This window comes from Ziziphus jujuba, chromosome 1 (genome assembly GCF_031755915.1).
Source record: "Ziziphus jujuba cultivar Dongzao chromosome 1, ASM3175591v1".
NCBI classification, from domain to species: domain Eukaryota; kingdom Viridiplantae; phylum Streptophyta; class Magnoliopsida; order Rosales; family Rhamnaceae; genus Ziziphus; species Ziziphus jujuba.
In genome coordinates, this window is record NC_083379.1 from 31745836 (window position 1) to 31769386 (window position 23551).

At 34.8% G+C, this 23551-nt stretch overlaps 1 protein-coding gene and 1 pseudogene across 1 annotated transcript; one reads left to right on the forward strand and one right to left on the reverse strand.

Annotated features, from left to right (window-relative positions):
* Positions 1 to 592: 592 nt before the first annotated feature.
* Positions 593 to 5035, reverse strand: LOC125420687 (allantoinase-like; annotated as a pseudogene).
* A 9102-nt stretch (positions 5036 to 14137) lies between these two features.
* On the forward strand, positions 14138 to 17621 carry LOC107418147 (cysteine-rich receptor-like protein kinase 44). Its single transcript, XM_016026816.4, has 6 exons — positions 14138 to 15113; positions 15573 to 15862; positions 15971 to 16181; positions 16323 to 16560; positions 16766 to 16916; positions 17072 to 17621. Exons 1-6 carry the CDS (start codon positions 14315 to 14317, stop codon positions 17435 to 17437), a joined length of 2055 nt encoding a protein of 684 aa, XP_015882302.2. The 5' UTR covers positions 14138 to 14314; the 3' UTR covers positions 17438 to 17621.
* The last annotated feature ends 5930 nt before the right edge of the window (positions 17622 to 23551 follow it).

A 23551-nucleotide genomic window follows, 5' to 3' on the forward strand; every position in this document is an offset into this window, starting at 1 on the left:
CATTAACTCTACAATTAAAAGAATCTTCAAAATTCTGTAGTTAGCAGGGTTCGACAGTATCCTTATGGACCATTCATTGGTTTATTCTTTTATAAAGTTTGTTTGTGCTTGACTTTGTTAAGTATAAAGCCTTCAAAGCTACAAAGAATGTAGGATTATATGAAATGCATCAAATGGCTTAGCAGGTTGGTTCATATTAAAATGCCTCGGAGCTTTCAACGCCCTCTTCAGTAATGTCGAGAACCTCCTCTCCAATACCCCTTTCAAGATTGTCTTGTCTCTTGACCTCTGGTGGTATTCTCTTTGGTCGGATTTGCATGGTAAACTTGCCCTCCAATCCTCATATAAAAAGTTTTAAATTTGATACTTGTTGATAAAGATTGAAATTATTATTAGTCATGGTTGGTGTATTTTTGTGAAAAAAATATTAGTTTTTTATTATTGTATGGTACTGTAGAGACATGGTCCACATGAATGTGAAACGCTTATAGGCAAGTAGGAAAGACTGATATATTTTCCTAATTATTTCAATGTAAAGATAGACCCTTCACCTAATTCTAAGTTCCAAGGAAGTTTGACATGTTTCCAACTCTTATTTTGGGAGGATTGGAACTCCTCGGGCAACAGAAGCTTGCTTCCCCTCTTGGTAGACAAGGTTTCTTCTCACAAACGTTGCTGTAACTTTTCCATACAACTTTCTTCCCATTGTAGGCTGAGTTACCTTTTTATAAATTGAAACATAAAGAAAATAAGAACCTCTATTATTCATAATTGGCTCCAAAATATTCAGATGAGAAAGAGATAAGTAGGAAAAATTAAATATAGAGTGCTTAAGTATACAGGGTAGTCATGGTCGAGGTTAAACTCTACTTCAAGTTCCCAAACAACCATATCAGCAAGGTTTCCAATTGCAATGTTCCCCTGTAAGTTACAGAGCAAAAATAATTGAAAAATGCATTTAGACTAGGAGAATGCAAAACAGAAAGAAAATAACGTTATCCATGATTCTTGTCCAGCAAGCCTGGCAGGTCTTTCACCCCCACCATGAAGCTAATTATTCCAGAGTTACTCAATATTTCTTCCCGTATGACCACGTTACTGGAAGAATAAACTGCACATACTGATCCAAATTGTTACAAACCTGCCACTTTACGTCTCCAAGTCTCTACAACATTCAATTATTACAAAACCTGCAAAGATGATATTCCACCTCAAGCCCTCAAAAAGTCACAATTGTCAAGGAGCTTAAAGCTCCGGCCAGGTTGGGGAATGATCAGAACTTAACATATCAATGTGTCCTTCCTGAAACAAAAGTTGAAACTAACGAGTAGAATCAATGAATGATAGCAGGTCATGAACCTATGACCTTTGTGGCATACCAACAGAGCTTCCCACTATTTCCCTTTATTGGCTGCACCATGGATGTGCGGAGAACCCTTGAAACGAGTATCTCCATCCCGTATCTCTTCAGCTGAGAAAGCTAGATAGTGGGGGCAAGTCTCAACAGTTACACTATCACCTCCATCTTTTGCTTCCCGTAAATATGGTACAAATTGCAGTACCAGTATAGACACTAGGGACCTAGTCTTGAGATAAGTTGAATACGAGCGAGCATCATCATCGCCCTCTTCGTGTCCCAAGTCACTGGTAGGATTTTGTTGATCTTTTCATGTATAAGTAAAGGATTTCTGTATTTTGCAAATACAGACAGTCCCTCCTAATAAACAATATAATTGAAACCATTTGCAAATATTCTCAAAGTACAGTACATTGCAGTCTATGCAAGATATCAAATCATCAACCGTTATGATGAAGAAAAAGAGAATAAGCATAAGGAATCATGACTATGCTAATTGGACAAAAAAAAAGCAAATGCATATGCAGCATTGCAGGCAACCCAATAATTCATATCATCTCCATTAACAGTAACATGTATTCAGCAAGCTAGATCATATTTAGATATGAATATTTGGACAGCAAAAAAATATTAATATGACTGGTGTTTGTCACAGGAAAGTCATTGATCCCTGGTGGATGCATAAAAGACTATAAAAGATGAGGATAAAGTATACAAGTATAAACATTCTTAACTAATATAAACATTCTTAACTAATCATGATATTAATGTTAATATGCACCATGCGAAATATATTAATCGTTGTATATGACTGATTAATGTGATAAAGCTAAATGGTGAAATAATAATCCGGAATTAACCAATAGCCACCAACTACAACATACGTTCATTTAATTTGTGAAACTGAAAAAGATAAAAAAAAAAAAAAAGAGTTTGCTTTAGGGAAAATATTATTCACATATATGAGCAGTTGGAGTATATTAATGACATGAATCTAAGCATTGATTCCCTTTTCCATCAAGCCAGCCTAAAACTTGTTAAATATCTTAACTTATTAAATAGTAACATTCAAACCAAGAACACCAGCATTTAGGAGATCCTCTAGAGTAAATTTGTTAAACTGGAACAAGACCTCCCCAGAAACCTGTTCATATTGTTGTCAAAAAGACAATCTACGTCCAGGACCATACCAACATTGATATAAATCCTCTTTTTTGCAGACTTAATCTGATAAGCAAGAGCATAAAAAGGTTTGTGAGAATACCTGGAGAATTTTATTCAAATGAAAAATAAATAAACTGAAAGTCCATTTGAATTTAACAGAGCGAAGAGGTGATTTCATGCTTTGCAAAATCATAACAGTAAAGCCCTCAATACCTTGAGTTCCATAGATTCCCTAGAGATGGTTGTGGGAAGACTTTTCAAAGGCATATCGACCAATGTTATTATTCCACATGTAGAAACAAAAGTGATTATAAATGTCAATGCATGTCTGTGAGCAGTTGTACCACAAGAGAGTAATCTGACAGTATATAGAGGGAGAGAATGAGAAAAAAATGAAGCAAGTTTATGAGATTTTGGATTTAATAGACAAGAAATTAGAGAAAAGAATGTAAGACAGAAAAGAATCTTTTTATATTTTCTAAAGGTCTAAGAAGTGTGCATGAAAGTATTGTAAGCCTTAAAAATCAACTCCATAAAATCAAATATAAGAATGCATTAGCGCATTGATTAAGCAATTTTGAAACCACATTGGCATACCAGCAGCAGCCGCTTAATGTTCCTGAAGGAAATCCTTCCCACTCAGTTCTTCCAAGATCATCAATGTGTGCATGCCTGCCATGAATGTAACCAGGAGCATTCAAATTTTGAAATATGTAAGAATAGCATAATAATTCATGTCTTTTCAATGACATTCCTTTTGCTTACTAATAGTAACTAGAACTAGAATGTTTTTTTCTTTTTTGGGTTCTTCAATCACTTTTCCAGTTGTACATTCATAATAATGGTATATTCAAAGCCAATCAAATTAGTCATCCTCTTCCTTAGATCTAATTATGGCCTTAATTTTAAACAAAATGATTAAGAATTTTCAATAGCTCAAAGAGAGACCAGATCACTTGAGCAATTAGTAGCTTATTAGATGGAAAATAAATTATTCAGGAATCTCCCTTAAATATCAAGATAGAAAACCATCATACATTCCATTGACTTAGGCATACATAAAAACATATATAGAAACAGAGTTGTCTTGTAAAAGTATCGTAGAGTTACAACAACTGCAGAACAGCAAAGGATGATTAATTTTCTATTAACGTGCAATGAAGTTCTTTATAGTCCTTAGAAAACTCTGCAAAATGTTAGCTTCAAATAAGAGTAGCATAGTAGCTTATTAATGTGGTTTCTATCAAATTTTTTCCAAATTTCCAGTACTTCATCTGGACATTTTTACCTTTCAATATAATTATTTAAAAAAAAAAAAAAAACCATTACTCACTAAAACCATGAAAAAATAAGCCAGAAAATAAAGTTCTTTATCATCTTACACATCAATCAAGCTAGACATGACAACAGCCTCTCCGTAAGCACTTACATGCCCCAACTTGGAACGCGAATGCTTTTTGTCTTATTTAGCAATGGAAACGATCTCCCCGCCCTGTATTTCATACAGGAAGAATGAATTGATCAGGTGATGCATAAGAATAAACTAAGAAAAATGAAATAAGAATACATGGCTAATGAGAGAGAATGAGCATTTATTCAATGTTTGGTTTATATAATTCGTTAGGATTTATAAATAAAAATAAACTATCAAACATGCATGCCGGGGCTATAATGCCTTGTGGTGTTACAATGCACTTTCTTGCTATCCAATAATGTTCGTAAGGAAGCAGACTGCAACTATTCGGAAAGAGCTGTTGTAACAAACAGTTTTTTGATAAATAAATAAATTAATTATAATAAAAAAATGGCAACTTTTGTCAAATTTCGCCATATAATATTTCAAATGAAACCCATGAAGGACCAACTTTGAGCAAGTATAATGTCCATTGCAGTATAGCATATCATACTTCAGCTTTAACAAAATACACACATGTACATATATATACATACAAACCTACATAGAAGCAATCCATTAGTGTTGAGGCTAGATGACACTTCGGGCAATGATATAAATGGATGAGGTTAAAGACTTCAAATCCTCTTGTTACTAACAAAATATAAAAAATGTTAATAAAATAAATAACTAAACAGTAGGAGATTAGCTGAAATTATATAGCAGAAAAGAAATTCAGTAATAAAAAGAAGAACATCAAAAATGAAATAATTTTTCTGTGTCAAAAATTACTGTGTCATATTCTATGTATGGTTCTAGAGAAAACCATGGATGAAACAGTAAAATGAAATTGTGGGACTGTTTTGAGTTTTTTATCATCTTGACAACCACAAGATGAATTATCCAGCTTAAAACTTTTCTTTCCTGCCAAACAATTTTTGAAAAAGAGGTACAGCGAGCTCAAATAGAAATTAAAGATTAAAGCAAACCATGAAAATGAATCTTAAAGTTTCCAAAAAAAAAAAAAAGACCTTAGAACGGTTTTGAACACCAAAGAAAATGAGAAAAGAAGCATGCAGCATCAGCAGAGGGAATAGCCTCCATTGAAGCAGATTCTCCATTCCTCCTCTGCTACAAGAAGGAAGAGGAAGGAGAGGTTTTTGATCTGGTCGAAGAGGTTCTTGTTAATTGAGAATTATTCCATTTATCTTGAAGATAAGACTTAATTAATGAAGAAGTTGATAAGTATTATGTATGCATGTATTAAGTCTTTTAAGAGTTTGTGATGTAATTAATTTTCTACTCCACATTCATAGAATTGGTGTTAATTTCAAGTTACGTTCCTAGTATAAATAGCTTTGCTGATCTCACTTTGATGTATGGATCAATGTATGAAGAAAATGATGAAATAGAAAATGATGTATGAATGTTTTAACAGATTTAAGTTCTTTACTCTTTGGTGTATTTGCCAGCGTATTTCATATTTTTTTCAACATGTGGTATCAGAGCTTGATTTTTGAGGGATCTATTAAAAATGTCTTCAAGTGAGCAAATTGGTTCTGGTCCTCCAAAGTTTGATGGAAGCAATTATTATTTATGGGCTTTCAAGATGCAAGCCTATCTTGAAGCCATTAATTTGTGGGAAATAGTAGAGCAAGACACTGATCCTCCTCCTCTACCTAATAATCCACTCTAAATCAAATTTAAAGACATGAAGAGATAATCTAAAGGAAGCCAAAAGCTTTGACTTGTACACATCAGGCTATCACAAATGTAGTTTTACAAGGATTATTAATATTAAGTCTTCAAAGGAAGTGTGGGACAAATTGAACGTAGAATTTGAAGATAGTAACAAAGTCAAGTCTGTCAATTTAAGAACCTTGAAGAGGGAGTTTGATCTCACGAAAATGAAGGAAGGAGAAATTATTAAAGAATATGTTTCAAGGCTTCTTGATGCGATAAACAAGATCAGATTTCTCGACCAAGATTTCCTAAACGAAAATATTATTGAAAAACTTTTTGTATGCCTACCAACAAAGTATGAGTGAAAGATTTCAACCATTTAAAAGTCTGTTGATCTTAAAACTCTTGATATTTCAATACTGATTAGTACGCTTTATGCCTTTGAAAAAAGGCTCAGCATAAAAGATGAAGAAGATAACATTGAAGGAGCATTCCAAGCAAGACACAAAAGTAAGCAAAACAAACAAGATGGTAAGGAACCTACGAAAGGAAGTTCAAACCAAGGGAAAGTTGTGTAGGTTTCTATAAATTCAGAATAAAAGACAAGTTATCCATCATGTAAACATTGTACCAAAACAAACCACAAGGAGGAATATTGCAGATATAAAGACAAGCCTCCCATTTAATGTAGATGTAACACCCCATCCCAAAGTACAACGGAAATTTTCCAACTTTGACCGAGGTTGACCGTTGATAGTTGACCGTTGACCAAGGAAAAAGTTAACTTTTTGACTCGGATGGAATTCTAGGTTGACTGAGGTACCTTTATGAAGTATACATTGGCACGAGTTCGTAGACTAGTAGCACGTTGAAAACGGAACTACGGTTTGAAAGATATAAGCAAAACAAGTTGAAGTCCAACTTGTCCAAGGGGTGCCCGAGTTGACGTTTTATTCATGCAAAGTTGAGCTTTGACTCATGCATGGTTGTGAAGTACTCGTCGATACGAGTCTGTAGACTAGCGGCACGTCCGATTTGGACATGTGGTTTGAAAGTTATGGACATGCGAAGTTTTCCAATTACCGTAATATTTTATTCTATTTTCGAATTATGCACAATGCATGAATAGTGACACCACGTGTTAACATCTTAGAGGTCCACGTGGGTGAACAGTGCCACCCACGGTAGCCTTAAACCGGTGTGAAAAGAGGGGGGAGGAGAGAGAAAGAGAGGGGGAGAAAAATTGGCCACCACCGGTTGGCCATTGTCCGGCCACCGAAGGGCCACACGCGGCACCCCACTGCCTTCACCTCTCAATTCTGACCGGCCACCCAAATTTCAAGGCCAACCGACAGGTAACGCGCCAAGATCGGAGCGTTTTCCCGCGACGGCCATTTTTCCCCTCAACCACCAGCCACCGCTGTTTGACCCATTTCTGGCCATTTTCAGGTCACACGCGCCAGCCAACCCTCACCACCTTCTCATTTCTGGCCAGCCCACCAAATTTCACTGCTACCGGACCTCCGACGCGCCGGGATCGGAGTATTTTCCAGCGAGGGGCCGAAAATCTTCAAACTTAGATCTTTTCAACGTCCGGCCTCCGTTTGTCTCACCGCTGGTCCCCTTGGAACCCTCTCCCCTCGATCTACAAAACATCCAAAAATCTCGGCCACTAGCCACCGGACGGGCCACCAGCGGTGATGGTTTCCGGTGGGATTCGGCGGCTCGTTGGAAAATCCACTTCCGGCGAGCACCCAGTTGCACCGCTGGTCCCTCCCCATTAATTTTGACCCCTTGAATCCAAATCTAGTGTCATTTTCCTCAAATTCGAGATGGTTTGAGAGAATCGAGGCTCTAAAGGCCGAGAGCTTTCTGGCGAGATTCCAGCCACCACCGGTTCGATCTCCGGAAAGTAAGACGGATTCATAATCCCCACCTCACAAGCTTCGATTCGATATATTGCTTGTAAATTTTGGTTAACGTTTATGTTAGTCCCCCCGGATACCGGGTATTATTTATCCGAATAAAATATTAATTTATTTGAGATGTGTAATGTTGTTGTTCTAGGAGCACGTGTATGTCGTGAAATTGATCCCATGGAGGTTGGATTAATTGCGTGCTCCAGGTGAGTGACCCACCTTCAAAATTATTTTGGGATGTTAAAACATATATATTTTGTGTAAATTGGTTATTTGAAAAATATGTTTAATGTGTTGAATATTTAGTAAATTTATATTTGGAATTTTGGTGCCAAAATTGAATGGAATTAAATATTTGTGCATCATAAAATATTTTGGTTTTAAGGAATTTGAGATTTTGGCAATTATTATCAAATTTCATTGTTGGAATATTTCATAATTAAATATTTGATAAATATGTTTTATGTATTTGTTATTGAGAGGAATTGATATTTAAAAGTATTATTTATTTATTCTTAATTAATCAAACGTACTGTGATTATCGTTACTATTATATTTATGCAGTAGATAGGGTCACTCATTGAGATGATTAGCATCTCATATTTTTAAATTCCGTTCCCCTAGGTCCAGGTTGGGAGACGTTGATCGTCCGGGGCGAGCCCGACGTCTCAGTTTATTGCCGAAAGTTCAAGAAGCATTTCTTCCCTTTTTTCCTCTTCATCTTGTATTACTTCTTTATCTGACGTTGTATTAATTCTACATTTATTTGTATAATGCTCTGTATACTGTATTGGACATTTAATTATTAATTATGCACTGATTTACTATTATTTAATTGGAGTGCTGTAAATTTGTGGAATCAAATTGTAGTAATGTGGGAGGAATAAGGGGATGTATATAGAAGTGTGTTTTCAGTGCAGAAAATTTGTGGTAAGTCCAACTTCTAGGGGAAGTTCTCCCATATTTTTCATTGGAAGGTCCGGTAGGATTTCCCTGGGATCAGGGCTTGTCTAGGGTTCCAGTGAGGGATCTTGGACGGGTCCTGACAGTAGGTTCTACAAAAAGGTAGGTCATTTTGAAAGAAATTGCAAACTAAAAAAAGTGCAAGGCAAATGAAGGACAACTTAGCAAGCAAACATCATCGAAGAAGAAGAAGTAGAGAAGCCCGAAGAAATGTATTTCTCGCTTCTTAATTACTGGAATCTAATTCACTACATGGTTGGTTTACAGTGGATGCACAGGATACATGGCTAAGGAGGAGAGTCTATTTCAAAATTTAGACTAGTCTATCAAGCTCAAGGTTAGAATTGGAAATGAATAAGTTGTAAAGGCTGCTGGAAGGGGAACTGTTTTGATTCAAACCAAGGCTAGACCAAGGCGTATTAATCAGGTTCTTTATGTCCCCTCTCTATAATTTGCTAAATGTGCCTTAAATTCTATTGATTGGCTAATTTTTTTTTTTTTTTAAAGAAATTCATGTTATATCTATGATAAGAAAGGTTTTTTGACTGTAAAACTGCCTATAGTTAACAAGTATTTCATGTTGAATCTTAATATTCAAAAGGAAGATACATGTAATATAACTTTTGATAAATCCAAGCTATGACATTGTAGATTTGGTCATTTTCACTATAATGCCCTATCTAAACTATGTGTCATATGAAAGTCCTTGACGATATGAGTCTGTAGATTGGTGTCATGCCTAATTTGGACTTACTATTGAAAATTTATGGGTCTATAAAATTATATCTATTTTTTCTGGGATTGATTTTACCGGATAATGGAATATTCAAAAGAGTCTTTTATTTGTGCCAAGTGTCACTAGTTGGGATGCACAACGTGTCACGTTTATAAAATACCACGTGTCATTCCTAATATAATATAATATTATTATATTGTTGTTTTATATTATTTTATTATTATTTATTTTTCTTTCTCCTTTTTCTTTTTCTTTTTTTTTTTCTTTTTCTCTTTCCCCACGTGGGAAAAACAACCCTAGAGGACCCTCTTTTCTTTTTCTCTCTCTCTCTCCCCCCTTTCTCTCTTCCTATCAGGCTCCATAAGATTTTAGTTTTTCCAGCCACCGTCATGTCGCACGTGTTAGCCACCAGTGAAGCCTCGACACCGGCAAGTGCGGCCCTCAAATAATGGATGGTCAGCTAACGACACGCTCAGATCGAGCTAGGGAAGCCGAAAGGAAGAGAGAAGGGGAGAGAGAGAGGAAGATAGAGAAAGAAAGATAGAAGAAGAAGAAAGAAAGCCCCCCGGGGTTGTTTTTTCCATGTGGGGAAAGAGAAAAAGAGAAAGAAAAAGGGAAAAGAAAAATAAATAATAATAAAATAATATAAGACAATAATATAATAATATTATATTATATTAGGGATGACAAATGGCACTTTATAGACGTGACAAGTGATGCATACCAACTGGTGACATGTGGCACAAATAAAAGACTCTTTTGAATATTCCATTACTCGATGTTCTCGAAAAAATAGATATAATTTTACTGACCCGTTACTTTTCAACAGTGAGTCCAAATTAGGGGTGCCACTAATTTACAGACTCGTATCGTTGAGCATTTTCATATAAGACATGGGTAAACGTCAAAATCTATATAAATAAAAAGTCAAATTAGACTCGTTGATCAGTCCAGGTCACATCTCATTTTAACTATAACTGTCAATTCCTATATCCGAATTTGGCATACTGCCAATCTATAAACTTGTGTTGGCGAGTACTTTTCCATGGTACCTCGATCAACATGAAATTCTTCCAATATTAAAAAGTCAACCATAGGACCTACTTGGTCAAAACTTCAAACTTGGGAGTATTTGCTTGGGTCAGGGTGTTACAATCTTCCACCCTTATAAAAATTTCATCCTCGAAATTTACTAGACCTAGATTAGGAGTAGATTTAATAAGGACTTACACCCTCTACTCAAATTATTTAGCTACGTTATCCTTTGACTGACCATAACTATATGAGGTTGGCTAACCACCTGAGATACACCATCGCACCATATCCCGAAAACTCCCAGGGGTAACGGAACCTAGAGCTCTAATACCACTTTGTTAGGACCCATCTAGGATCCCTTCTTAGAATACTAGACAAGCCTTGATCTTGGGGGAAACCTTATCGGATCATCCTACAGAAAATCCGGTAGTATGTCCCCTAAGGGTAGAACATATCCCAAAAATTAACTGCACGAAAATGTACTCCTATATCATATCACCTTATCTCTTCCATCTTACTACAATAAATTCCACAATTGGTGACACTTCGATAATGAATATAAATATAGATGCATATACTAAAAATAATTTAATAAACATAAAATACTTTAAATTAATCACATCCATCCATACCACCCACTTAGTACCGTACTGCATGTTAATGTCGTTTTACAACATACCAATGCAAATATAGATAGAAGGAAAATATAGCGACAATAATAATAATAATGATAATACTAATAACAATATAATAACATTATATTATATTAGGGATGACATGTGGCACTTTATAAACATGACACGTGGTGCATCCCAATTGGTAACACGTGGTACAAATGAAATACTCCTTTGAATATTCCATTACTCGGTAAAATCAATTTTGAAAAAAATAGATATAATTTTACATACCCGTAACTTTTCAACCGTGGGTCCAAATTAGGCATGCTACCAGTATGTGGCCTTGTATCATCAAGCACTTTCATATAACACATGAGTCAATGTCAAAACCTATGTAAATAAAAAGTCAACTTAGACTCTTTGATCAATTCGGATCGTATCTTATTTTGATTATAACTTTCAATTCTTATCTTCGAATTTGGCATACTACTGGTCTATAAACTCGTGTCAAAGAGTAATTTTCCATGGTACCTTGGTTAACATGAAATTCCTCCAATAGTAAAAAGTCAATTATAGGACCCACTTGGTCAATCCTTGTAAATCTTGTTCAAACTTGATCAAATTTCAAATTTGGGGTGTTTTCTCAGGTTGGAGTGTTACAAATTGCATGATTATTGTATTTGTTTGAACTGATAACTTTATGGATTTGGAGTACATGTTACCATTATAAATTAATGCGAAAGTTTGTACAGTACTAGTAACAAAAATCTAGGTTTGCTTTCGAGCAGGTGTATTAACCTTTGGGTAAGTATGTTAGTCTTTTGGTAAGTATATTAGCCTTTAGACAAATATTTCAACCTTCAAATAGGTATATTAGTCTACAAGCAATTACTCTAATCTTTTGAGAGACTATATATATATATATATATATTCATATTTATGTATACATAAATATTTATAAAGAAAATATGCATTTATGTTGGTCCTAAATAGTGGTGATGTTATCGGAAATATTGTTACAACCTTAACTACTCCATTTAAAGGATCATTTCTATATGTGTATTTTAATTTATTTGAGGATATCTTACAATTTATTGTTTCTCAACAACATAAACTAGTATTTATATATTTCCTAGATGCTCAGATGTGTGTTGTACAGTAAAATTATGGAACTGTAATAAATGAGAGGTTTAGGAGGCTATGAATTTATAAAAGTGAGTTTTTTGTGCTAAGTTAAAATTTGGGGAGAATATTTGGAAAGTTCAATTTACAAAGGAGATATTACTGAACTTTCTGTAGAAATTTCAATGAGATTTTCTCTAATTGAAGCTATCTTAGGATTTTGTAGATAATTCTAGGAGGGTCCTAACATTCAATGACAAATTTTAAGAAAATTTATAATTGTTGCTTTTTTTTTTTTTTGGGGGGGGGGGGGGGGTGTTGATGGTGTATATAGATAAATATAAGATATTCTATGTAATTAGAGTGCTATAATTAATCCTATATATTTAGGATTGGATACATTCAATATTGACACATAAGCTATTAGGATTATTTACTTTCAATACATGCTCATTGCCATTAGTGTAATGTTGAAGATATGATGGGCAGGGCTATAAACAACCTTAAACCGTTCGAGATCGACTCTAGATTGCTTCACTTTAAGCTTGTTTGAATTCAATCCATAAAAAAAAAAAAAAAAAAAAAAAAAAAAAAAAAAAGCCAATCTAGAGTAGTAAATAAAGCTCATATAGTATACATGAAGCCAATTTAATCTGAGCAACTTGTAGGTAGCTCGAATTTAAAATTTTATTAATTTAAATATTATGATACCTAAATACTATTATATATTTAATTATGAAATTAAATATAGAAAGTAGATATAATGTATTAATAATTAATGATCCAAAAAAATTTTGGAATTAAATGTGCAAATATTTTAGGCTTTTGTTTTATAACGAGCTTAGTTAAGCTAATTGGTCTAAACTTTTTACAAATGAGTGAAAGCTATATTGGATAGAAGATTTTCAAATAATGCAAGCATGAGTCGAGCTTCATCACTTTTAAACTAATGCAAGTAGACCTTGAAAACATTAATGGTCGGTATTGCTAAGCTAATTTAGACCCCTAGCGTCAACCATTTACAGGTAGATGTAACTAGTGAAAAATTCAGTTATAAGTGCTTATAACAAGCCTATGCTTACCATAATTTCAGCATTTACATTGATTGAAGTTTTTTTTTTTCCGTATATATATATATATATATACTAGTTTTGGCATAGTTAAAGTAAGATAAAATCAGGTGGTCCTTAACTATCTATTTTTGCATGATATTTTCATAAATTTTTTTTTAAAAAAATTATCACATAATCATTTCAAAATCATATCAATCATTTTTTATTCACGTATTAATAATTTATAAAAAGCTCATATAGAATTATACGGTATAAGAATCATTTGATTTTTTTTTTTTTGCTTTAAAAGTCAAACTTTTCTTTTTGGAATTTTTTTGTTTTTTTTTCAAGAAAGTCGGCTTAGAATTTTATAACCTAAATTAATTGACGAAGTTCAAAGACTTTTTTTTCTCTTTTTTTTTTTTTTTTTTTTTTTTTTTTTTTGAATGGTTCAAAAGAAGTAAGGCTCGATGGTTGATCGCACTGATCTTTGCACACGTTCAGATAGATGATTATTATTATTATTATTATTATTATTATTATTATTATTATTTCTTTGGGTGAATGGTCTAGGTAGATTGATTTGACTAGATAGTTTGGTCAACATAAATACATAAATAGATAAAAGTCATAGTTTTGACCGGCGACCAGTCCTGTCTTTATCAAAAGAAACCGGCAAATGCGGTTACACATATTATTGTTGTTGTCAGTGTCCTCACTTCGGTCTCCATCTGTGCCTAAGGGTTTTTTCTCTTTAATTTTATTATTTTATTATTACCATTATATATATATATATACATTTTCGATTAATTAGCAACCCTTTATTATTTTAATATTTTATTTTATATTTAATTGAACTTTATTTTTTATTTTGATTCTTATTAGAATTACAATATATTTGAGATAAAAAAAAGAAAGAGAACTTAACAGAAATCTCCTAAGATTTAGAAGTAAATTCTAAACGTTTTTACCACTAAACCAATCTTGCAAATAATTGTTTACTTTTTATTTGAAAATGTCTAAATGAACCACACCGTCTTATAGATTTTCCAAGAAATTATATAAGCTGCTTTTCAAACCAATGTTTATAAAATAATACACGTTGACTGTTCCAACCCGGATGTTTGCAGGTGGAACCCAATGTACAACTTAAGAGAAGAAAACAAGCTCCGTAGAAATATATCAAACCACATAAAAGTTTCTATGATCAGCTTTTGCACAATTTATAAACCTTTCAATGATTTACTGACGCCAACAAGAAGCTGCAGCAGCAATGGTGTCTTCGAGTAATTCTTTTTTTGTTAATTTTTCCATCTTTATACTTCTCATGATCACTGGAGCCTTTGCCCAGCCAGACTTGAGATACGGCGATTGTCTAGGTAATAACTTCACCGATAACAGCACCTACCAAACAAACCTCAATCACCTCCTTTCCACCCTTCCCTCGAACACCTCGATAGACTATGGATTTTACAATCCTTCTTACGGCCAAAACCCAGACCAAGTTCACGCAATCGGACTTTGCAGAGGAGATGTTCAGCCGGAGGCTTGCCGTAGCTGCCTCAACAACTCTGCACATCGTCTCACTGACCGTTGTCCTAATCGGAAAGAGGCAATCGGAGGTTATGACGAATGCATGTTATGGTACTCAAACAATGATGACTCCATATCTGCCGGAGTCCTGATAGATTATCCAAGATACTATTTGTGGAATCTTAATAACATAACATCATCAAATGTTGATGGCTTCAATGAAGTCCTCATGACCTTATTGGCTGACCTGAAAAGTAAAGCTGCGGCTGGTGATTCATTTTGGAAATATGCATCTGGAAATCAATCTGTTCCGGATTACTTTAAAACTATATACGCACTTGTGCAGTGCACCCCAGATTTGTCCAGGGACAATTGCACCAAATGCTTAGATAAAGCTATAGGAGATATTCCAATTCATAGTGCTGGGAAACAAGGTGGAAGAGTTATTCTTCCAAGCTGTAACATCAGGTATGAGGTCGAAATCTTCTACGATCCTGATCCTCCAACATCGATCAACATTCCTCCTAGTCCTACCCAAGGTATAAAAATTTATACATCAATCATTTTTTTATGACTATGATTATTATTATTATTATTATTATTATTACTATTATTATTACAGACATATGTTTATGAATGGCTTTCTGTAAAAGATAAAGCTTGATGAAATATATCTGATAAAACGTTAAAAATTTCATTTCCAATACAATATGTAATGTTAACTAGTTGTTTGCCAAAAAGCTAGAGTGAGAAAACTAATTAAAATAAAAATTCAATGCCCGAGGCTATTATGAAATTTTCTAAAATATGGATGTATTTCTGCGCACCAAAAAAAGAAAAAAAAGGGATTATAGTGAAATATTTTTTATATGTAGATTATTATTTTAGCAATAGTATAATTACATATTTTTTCCTTCCTATGACGTTAAAGGTTTATTTAAATAAATTAATTTGTTATCTACCCTTCCAATATAAAATTTCACTCGATATCCTTGCAGGAAAGAAGAGTAACACAACTCAAACTATCATCTTTATAGTCGTGCCAGTAGCTGTTTCTGTTGTACTAATTATCTCCATTTGCGCCTATTTAAGGCTGAGAAAGGCAAAGAGAAATGGGAAACGAAGACATTTTAATTTATTTAAGCCAGGTAGCACAGAACCTGAAGAAGGGGATGAAATTGCGACTGCGGAATCCCTGCAATACGATTTCAACACAATCAGAGTTGCCACTGAAAACTTTTCTGCGGCAAATAAGCTTGGACAGGGAGGATTTGGTCCTGTTTACAGGGTACGGATATATAATGACTAACAAATTGATGGACCACAAATTAGTTGGTTGACTAATGATATTAATTTTTTTAAAAAGGTTTAATGTTTTGTTATGCACTATCTTCAGGGTAAGCTTTCCAATGGCGAATATATAGCGGTGAAAAGGTTATCTAGAGATTCTGGTCAAGGACAGCTTGAATTTAAGAATGAGGTTTTATTAGTTGCCAAGCTTCAGCACCGAAATCTAGTTAGGCTTCTCGGTTTCTGCTTGCATGGAAATGAAAAGCTTCTTGTTTATGAGTTTGTTCCCAATGCTAGTCTTGATCATTTCATATTTGGTACTCATGCATTTCTGCATTTTTTCCTATAATTTCTTCTCCTGTAGTACTTTATTCGTGAAATATTATTTTATTCTTTCACATGGGTATACACCTTTGCCTATTTACTCGGTTTTAACAATTTGTTCGAAATTAATATAGATCCAATCAAGCGAGCAAATTTGGATTGGCAAACGCGACACAAGATTGTCGGAGGCATTGCTCGAGGGCTCCTTTACCTTCATGAAGATTCTCGTCTTAGAATTATTCATCGTGATCTCAAAGCTAGTAATATTTTGTTAGATGCACAAATGAATCCTAAAATTTCAGACTTTGGCCTGGCAAGGTTGTTTATAGTTGATCAAACTCAAGCCAATACAAATCGAATAGTGGGGACCTAGTAAGTACAAATCTAACATGTCTTTCTTGCTTATAAGATATGTAAGTTGTACCATAGAATCATTTAAAATAAAGATATCAAGCATCATAAATAGAGCAGCACTAATTAGAAAATGCAAATCTTAGAGATTAAGATTGGAGAAACACAAATTCTATGTTACTAAAGTTGGCCTTTGTTCTCTTTTATTTTATTTTATTTTTTACAGTGGCTATATGGCTCCGGAATATGCGATGAATGGACATTTTTCAATTAAATCTGACGTCTACAGTTTTGGAGTATTACTTTTGGAGATTATAAGTGGACAAAAAAATAACAGTTTCCATCAGGGAGAGAATGTAGAAGACTTGTTAAGCTATGTAAGTAACATTATCACTGCTATACATTTTCCTTTTACCAAATTTGCAAATGAAAGACAAGGAAATATGCATTAATTTCAAATTATCAATAAAAATAATAATAAAAATACTTGCGTTATCGTCTTTTCACATTGAACAACAAATGATCAATTCAGGCATGGAGAAATTGGAGGGAGGGCTTATCTTCTAATGTTGTAGATGGCATGATGAGGGGTGGTTCAACAAGTGAGATAATGAGGTGCATTCACATAGCATTGCTGTGCGTCCAAGAAAATCCAAGTGATAGGCCAACCATGAATTCAATTGTTCTAATGCTCAATAGCAACTCTCTCACTCTCGCTCTACCCTCACGCCCAGCGTTTTTTATGGGCAGCAGCACCATTGGATCAGATGATATGTCATTAGTTTCGGATTACAATTCAGGCGCCATAGAATCTGATGATCATTCTAGAAGCAAAATAGCTAATTCTGTCCAACTGTCGACAAATGGGGTTTCCATTACTGATCCTTACCCTCGTTAGTTATGTGAGATTTCATAGATTTTCATAACATGCATCACTACCCCTACATGGTATTTTATTTTCCTTTTTATTCTATTTTTTGTAAATCGTCTATTTTAATCTTTTAATTATATTTTATATTAATTTTTTTAGTGAAAGATTACTTGATAAGTGAATAAATAATCAGGGAAGATTATTAATTTTCTTTTTTTAATAATAATAATAATAATAATAATAATAATAAAGCATATAAATTTTTTTTTTCCGTTTTTACGGTCATATAAAGTAAATTAGTTGTTTAAAGAAACAAGTTAATAATATTATAGTGCCTCAAATTTTAGAGCATTGTGTTCGGCTCGAAAATTAAACTCACCACATTGTCACGAATCGGTCCATTTTAACTTTGGACAAACTGCTGGCTAAGAAAGACTAAAAAGGAATTAAAATCCAAAAATTTAAACTAAGAGACCTTTTATAATTTAATATTTTAAATTATATATATATATATATATATAATTTCAAAAGATTGTATAATCTTCAATATAATTTAAAAATTTTACATTTTTGTACCTCTATTTTACAAAAAATTGCATTTTGACACTTAAGCCATGTAATAGCATAATTTCAAGTAGAAGAGCATAAGGCATTTATTGCATACAAATGTGAAGCGTTATATTAGACAAGACAATTAGATGCATGGTCAATTCTTTTTCCTTTTTATCAATGTTGGTTACTACATAATAAAAATAACATTAATTCTATATTTATCAATTTTATTTACCAATATTTTACTAAATAAGGATGTGACATTATACAACTAATTTTTTCTACCATGATTATAGGCATGAATGATGTCAGGACCCGTCCAGAATTCCTTCCCGGAACCCTAGACAAGCCCTGATCCCAGGGAAATACCACCGAACCTTCCAACGGAAAATCCGGCAGCACCTCCCCTAAGGGATTTACTTACCATAAATTTACCTGCACTGAAAACACACTTCAAAAATATCCCCTTATTCCTCCCACAATACTACAAATTGGTTCAACAAATTTCAGCACTTCAAAATAAATACAGTAATCCAGTGCATAATAAATACAACAAGAATGAAAGAAATAGTACAACTGCAATAAAGAAGAACAGGGTACTTCACGAAGTAAAACAGCGATGAAGATCAAGTCCGCTCCGGATGAACACCGACAACCTGGAACCTAGAGGAACGGAATTTAAGAGTGTGAGATGCTAATCATCTCAGTGAGCGACCCTACTACTATACAATATAATACCACGGTAATAGGTATATAAATAATAATTATTTGGAAATAATATTTTCTCTCAAAACCCTTACAATTCTCTCAGTTGGAAAGGTTCCCCTTTTAAAACATTTTCACAAAACCCTTTATCCATATTCCCCGAAAACCAAGACATCAATTAAATACCAGAAGCGGTAACAATTATATTTTTAATTCCAATTCAGTTTCCAAACATTTTATTTTTAAAACACAGTTCTGAAAATCATTTGATGCACCCACTATATACCAGTGGCGCCAGAGTACCCAGCGTCCCGAGGTACTGCCAGACAGGAGGTTATAGAGAGAAACCGGCATACGGTCGCGTGGCGTCCCACTGCGCCGCTGCTAACCTGGTGTCCCGGCCAAAGGGGGGTGGCCGCCCTCTCCGATGGCATCCACAGGACACCCTCATAATATCAACCGCGCGCTACTCACACCCACCTGCGCGCTAATCACATCACCTGCGCGCTAATCACACCCACCTGCGCGCTAATCACAACCGTGTGCACACTAACCATATCACATATAAACAGAACACCAGTACGTGCACGGTGCATCTAAAAATCATAAATTTCACAATTTTAAATTATATAACAAATTTCACATTTTTCATAAGCATAGCGGGCATAATCCATCCGCTTGAACCCGGAAATTCTCCGTAATTTCTTTATAATCAATACCATAAATTCCATGATTTTCAAATCCACCAACTCCCAAAATCCATCAATTCAAATATCCACATTTTTCCAAGCATAATAATTTCTTGAAATATCATAATCAAATCTCATAATATTCCATGGGCATATTTTATAAAAATTGAAATCACCAATATAACCAAATATTTTCCTTGAAATATTTGAAAATCAAATCGTGCCCATTTTACTATTAAAACCACACCAATTTCAAATCCTCAAATCCATAAAATAATTTCACATGGCATACTTTTATAAAATGCACATTTTCTTAAATCCAATAAATTCATAAATAATTCCATAATAAATTGAATAAATATTTGGCACATAGAATTTAAATTCCAAATATTTAAATCACACACATATTATATTCACAAATTAAATTTCCCAAAATTAATTTGAAGGTGGGTCACTCACCTGGAGCACGCAATTAACCCACGATCCACTACGGGATCAATTCTACGACTCACCGGTGCTCCTAGAACAAAATTCACAGACAGTCAAATAAATTAATATTTTATTCGGGTAAATAATACCCGGTACCCGGGGGGTCAAAACACAAACGATATCTAGAATTTACGAGTTATATACCGAATCGAAGCTTGAGTGATGCTAATCACAGATCCGGTCTTAATTTTCGATGATCGTACCCGACGGGGTTTAAATTTCGTCGGGAAGCTTTTCGGGTTTCGGCTTCGCAATTCTCCCAAACCGTCGTGAATTGGCGGAAACGGATGCCGGATTCAGGTTCAGGAGGTCGAACACAGCGGACTGGAGCTGGCCGGAATTTCGGGTACTCGCCGGAACAGTAATTTCCGGCGGGCCGCCACGGTCACCGGCAACCGTCGCCGGCGGCGGCGCGTGCGGTGGCCGTTGGCTGTGAAATTTTGTAGACTTGTAGATCGTGAGGAGAGCAATCCAACGGGACCGGCGGTGAGCAAAACGGAGGTCGGACGGCGGAGAAATCACCGTTTGAAGATTTCCGACCCCTCGCCGGAAAACGCTCCGATCCCGGCGCATCGGTGGTCCAATGGCCGTGATTTTTGGTGGGTAGGCCGGACTTGAGGAGAGGATGATGGGTGTATGGTGTGTGTACTGTAGATCTGCCGGAATAGTACCGATTCGCGGTGGCCGGCGGTGGAGGGGAAAAACTCGCCGTCGAACTTCGGAGCTCCGATCCGGGCGCGTCCGGCGGCCGTTCGCCGTGAAATTTGGAGGTTTGGCCGGAAATGAGGTGGGCAATCTGGATGGCCGGCGCGTGTACAATAACTAGGCCGGAAAACGTGAAAATGACCGGCGGCCGGTGACTCTCTCTCTCTCTCCTCTCTCTCTTTCTCTCTCCTCTCTCTCTTTCTCTCTCGTCCCCGAGTGTTTTAACAAATAAAAACCCCGCGTGACACTGTTCATGCCACGTGGAACAATCAGTAGCTGACACGTGGTATTTCACTGTTCACTGACCCAAAAACATTAAAATAATACGGTATCCGGTAAACTTCAAACGTCCATAACTTTTTAACCGGATGTCCGTTTTGAGCGTGCCGCTAGTCTGTGAACTCGTATCGACGAGCACTTCACAACCATGCATGAGTCAAAGCTCAATTCCCCATAAATAAAAAGTCAACTTCGGCACCCCTTGGACAGTTTGGACCGCAACTTGTTTCGTCCATAACTTTCAAACCGTAGCTCCGTTTTCGACGTGTTACCAGTCTACGAACGCGTGGCATCGTGCACTTCGTCACGGTACCCTAGTCAACGCAAAATTCCCACCGAGTCAAAAAGTCAACTTTTTACCCCTTCAGTCAACGGTCAACCTCGGTCAACGTGCACGGATTCCGGTGCGATTCGGGACGGGGTGTTACAAATGATCTATTAACCACTCATATATAGCTATGTTATTATTTATCAAAATTTGGTTAAACAAATTTGGTAAGTATAGCCATAAAGACGGAGGTGAGTGAGTGCAAAATGCATTGGCAGACTATGTAGTGTCTAATTCTACATCGTCCACTGTGGTATAGGGATGATTCAAATATAATGTTAGTCACTCTGATAAAGCCAACGTCTTTTCAAAGTGGGGTTGTGAGGTTGGCTTTAGGGATTGAAAAAATTTCAAAATTAAGCATGTTTAACCAAAAATAGTCTAGAGATTAGTGACCTCTTGAGAAGCTTTGAACAAAAATCCTATACCGAGTGTGATGCCTAATTTAAGACAAGATTGGTAAATAGTGACAAGTCTACTAGTAAAAGTGGGTATTACAAATAGTATTAGAACCTATACTTGACAAGAAGTGTGCTAACGAGAATGTTGGGGCCTAAGAGGGGTAGATTGTAACGACAAGTGTGGTAAACTACCTGGTATCAAATCCCACACCGTCCTAGTGTGATAAAGGGAATGGTAAAAATGTAATAATACTTTTATAATACCAAGGCTTTTAAGCAATTGGTTCCAGGATTAAAAAGAACTCGGAAGTTAAGCGTACTTAGGCAAGAGTAATCTAAAGATGGATGACCTTTTAGGAAACTCCGAACAAAAGATCTTATAGTAAGTGTGGTGGGTAAATTAGAACTAATATCGATAGAGAGTGATAGGTTTACCAATGGAGGTAGGGTGTTACAATAGTATCATTCTAAAGGTAAATTACCAATCAAAATTAAAAACAATATCATATTGGAGACTAAACAAAAGTTAACTACTTCAAAGTTTCAACATCTAATTTTGATTGGCTTTGGTTACAGGCTCTTTATAAAGTCTAAAGCTCTTTTAGAAGATTATACAAACTCTTATTAAAGTTGATAACCAACTTAATAAGGGTATAAAACTTTAAGTAGGATTTTTTGTTTTTTTCCTTTTGCTTAAAAACTCTGGGTAGTATTGACCATTAATTAAAGGCAAATTTTAGTTTCAATCAAAGGGGAAAAGGGTGTTCTAGTGCTATAGAAATATTTTGACTATCCATAGAGATTGTAATACTTTTTCAGTGATAGTGGCACAGTTGCACCTTGAACTATATCAAGTTTTACACTTTTCAGTGATAATGCCATAGTTGCACCTCGAACTATATCAAGTTTTACACATTGCAAATAAATAATCTTGTATGGCATTTTATACCTCGAACTTCATTAAAACTTGCATCATTGGTCCGCTTAACAATTTTCGTTCAATCCTTTATAAATTGAACTTATGAGTTGCATTCGAGCTTTAAGTGAGGGCATTTTATGTCTTTTTTCCCTTCGTTTATGAGTTAGGTAAACACTAAAAAATTATTAGCTACGTTATACTCTACATATACCGACATTAAATCTGATTTTTATTTCCCACACCAATAAATAGGTTTGTTTTACCCTTAATAAAATAAAATAAACTTAAACATGTGCATCTTTAATTTCTAAAAGAATTCCAAATTTAAAAATACCAAATACCAATCTTTCTTCTCAAAAAAAAAAGAAAAAAGAAAAAAAGAAAAGTAACCAAGCAATCTTTAACAAATATTCACAATACAAAAATCTTCAAAAAAGAAAAATTCTAAACAAATGGGTTTTCAAAAATTACCTCGGGAACCACACAACATTGTAATTTTCAATGACTTGACATGTCATAAAGGAGCACTTAAATGGGATTGACGAATAGGTTCGTTCTTGGGCAAGGTGCTGGAGAATATCTGTGAGTAGGACTTTCCAAAACCCCTTTATGTATTTATATATGTATATTTGTATACATGCATAACATGCATAAGCATGGTTAATATGCATATTATATTTGGGATTTGTATTGTATTTGGATATTATGTATGGTTCATTTTCTTATTATATATATGTGAGTGTGTGTATGGGTCTAATGTATCATGCATATATACCATGCATGGTTATGTTGAATTATGGTGATGTAATTTCTTGACACCTAGCAATCAAGTGGATTACTCATCAATCTAGTTTAACATACAAGCAACCCATGGCTCTTAAGGTTTCTTCATGCACGAACATGTAATGTAGTTAGTTGACACCTAGATTAATATATGTGCTTTATGCATGATGTTGACACATAAGCTAGTTAGTTGTCAACAAGCATGACAAGCATGACAATTTAATCACAATAAGAAGAAAAAAATAAATAAAGACAAAATACTTGTAATAGGGAATTGAGAGTTTCATATTT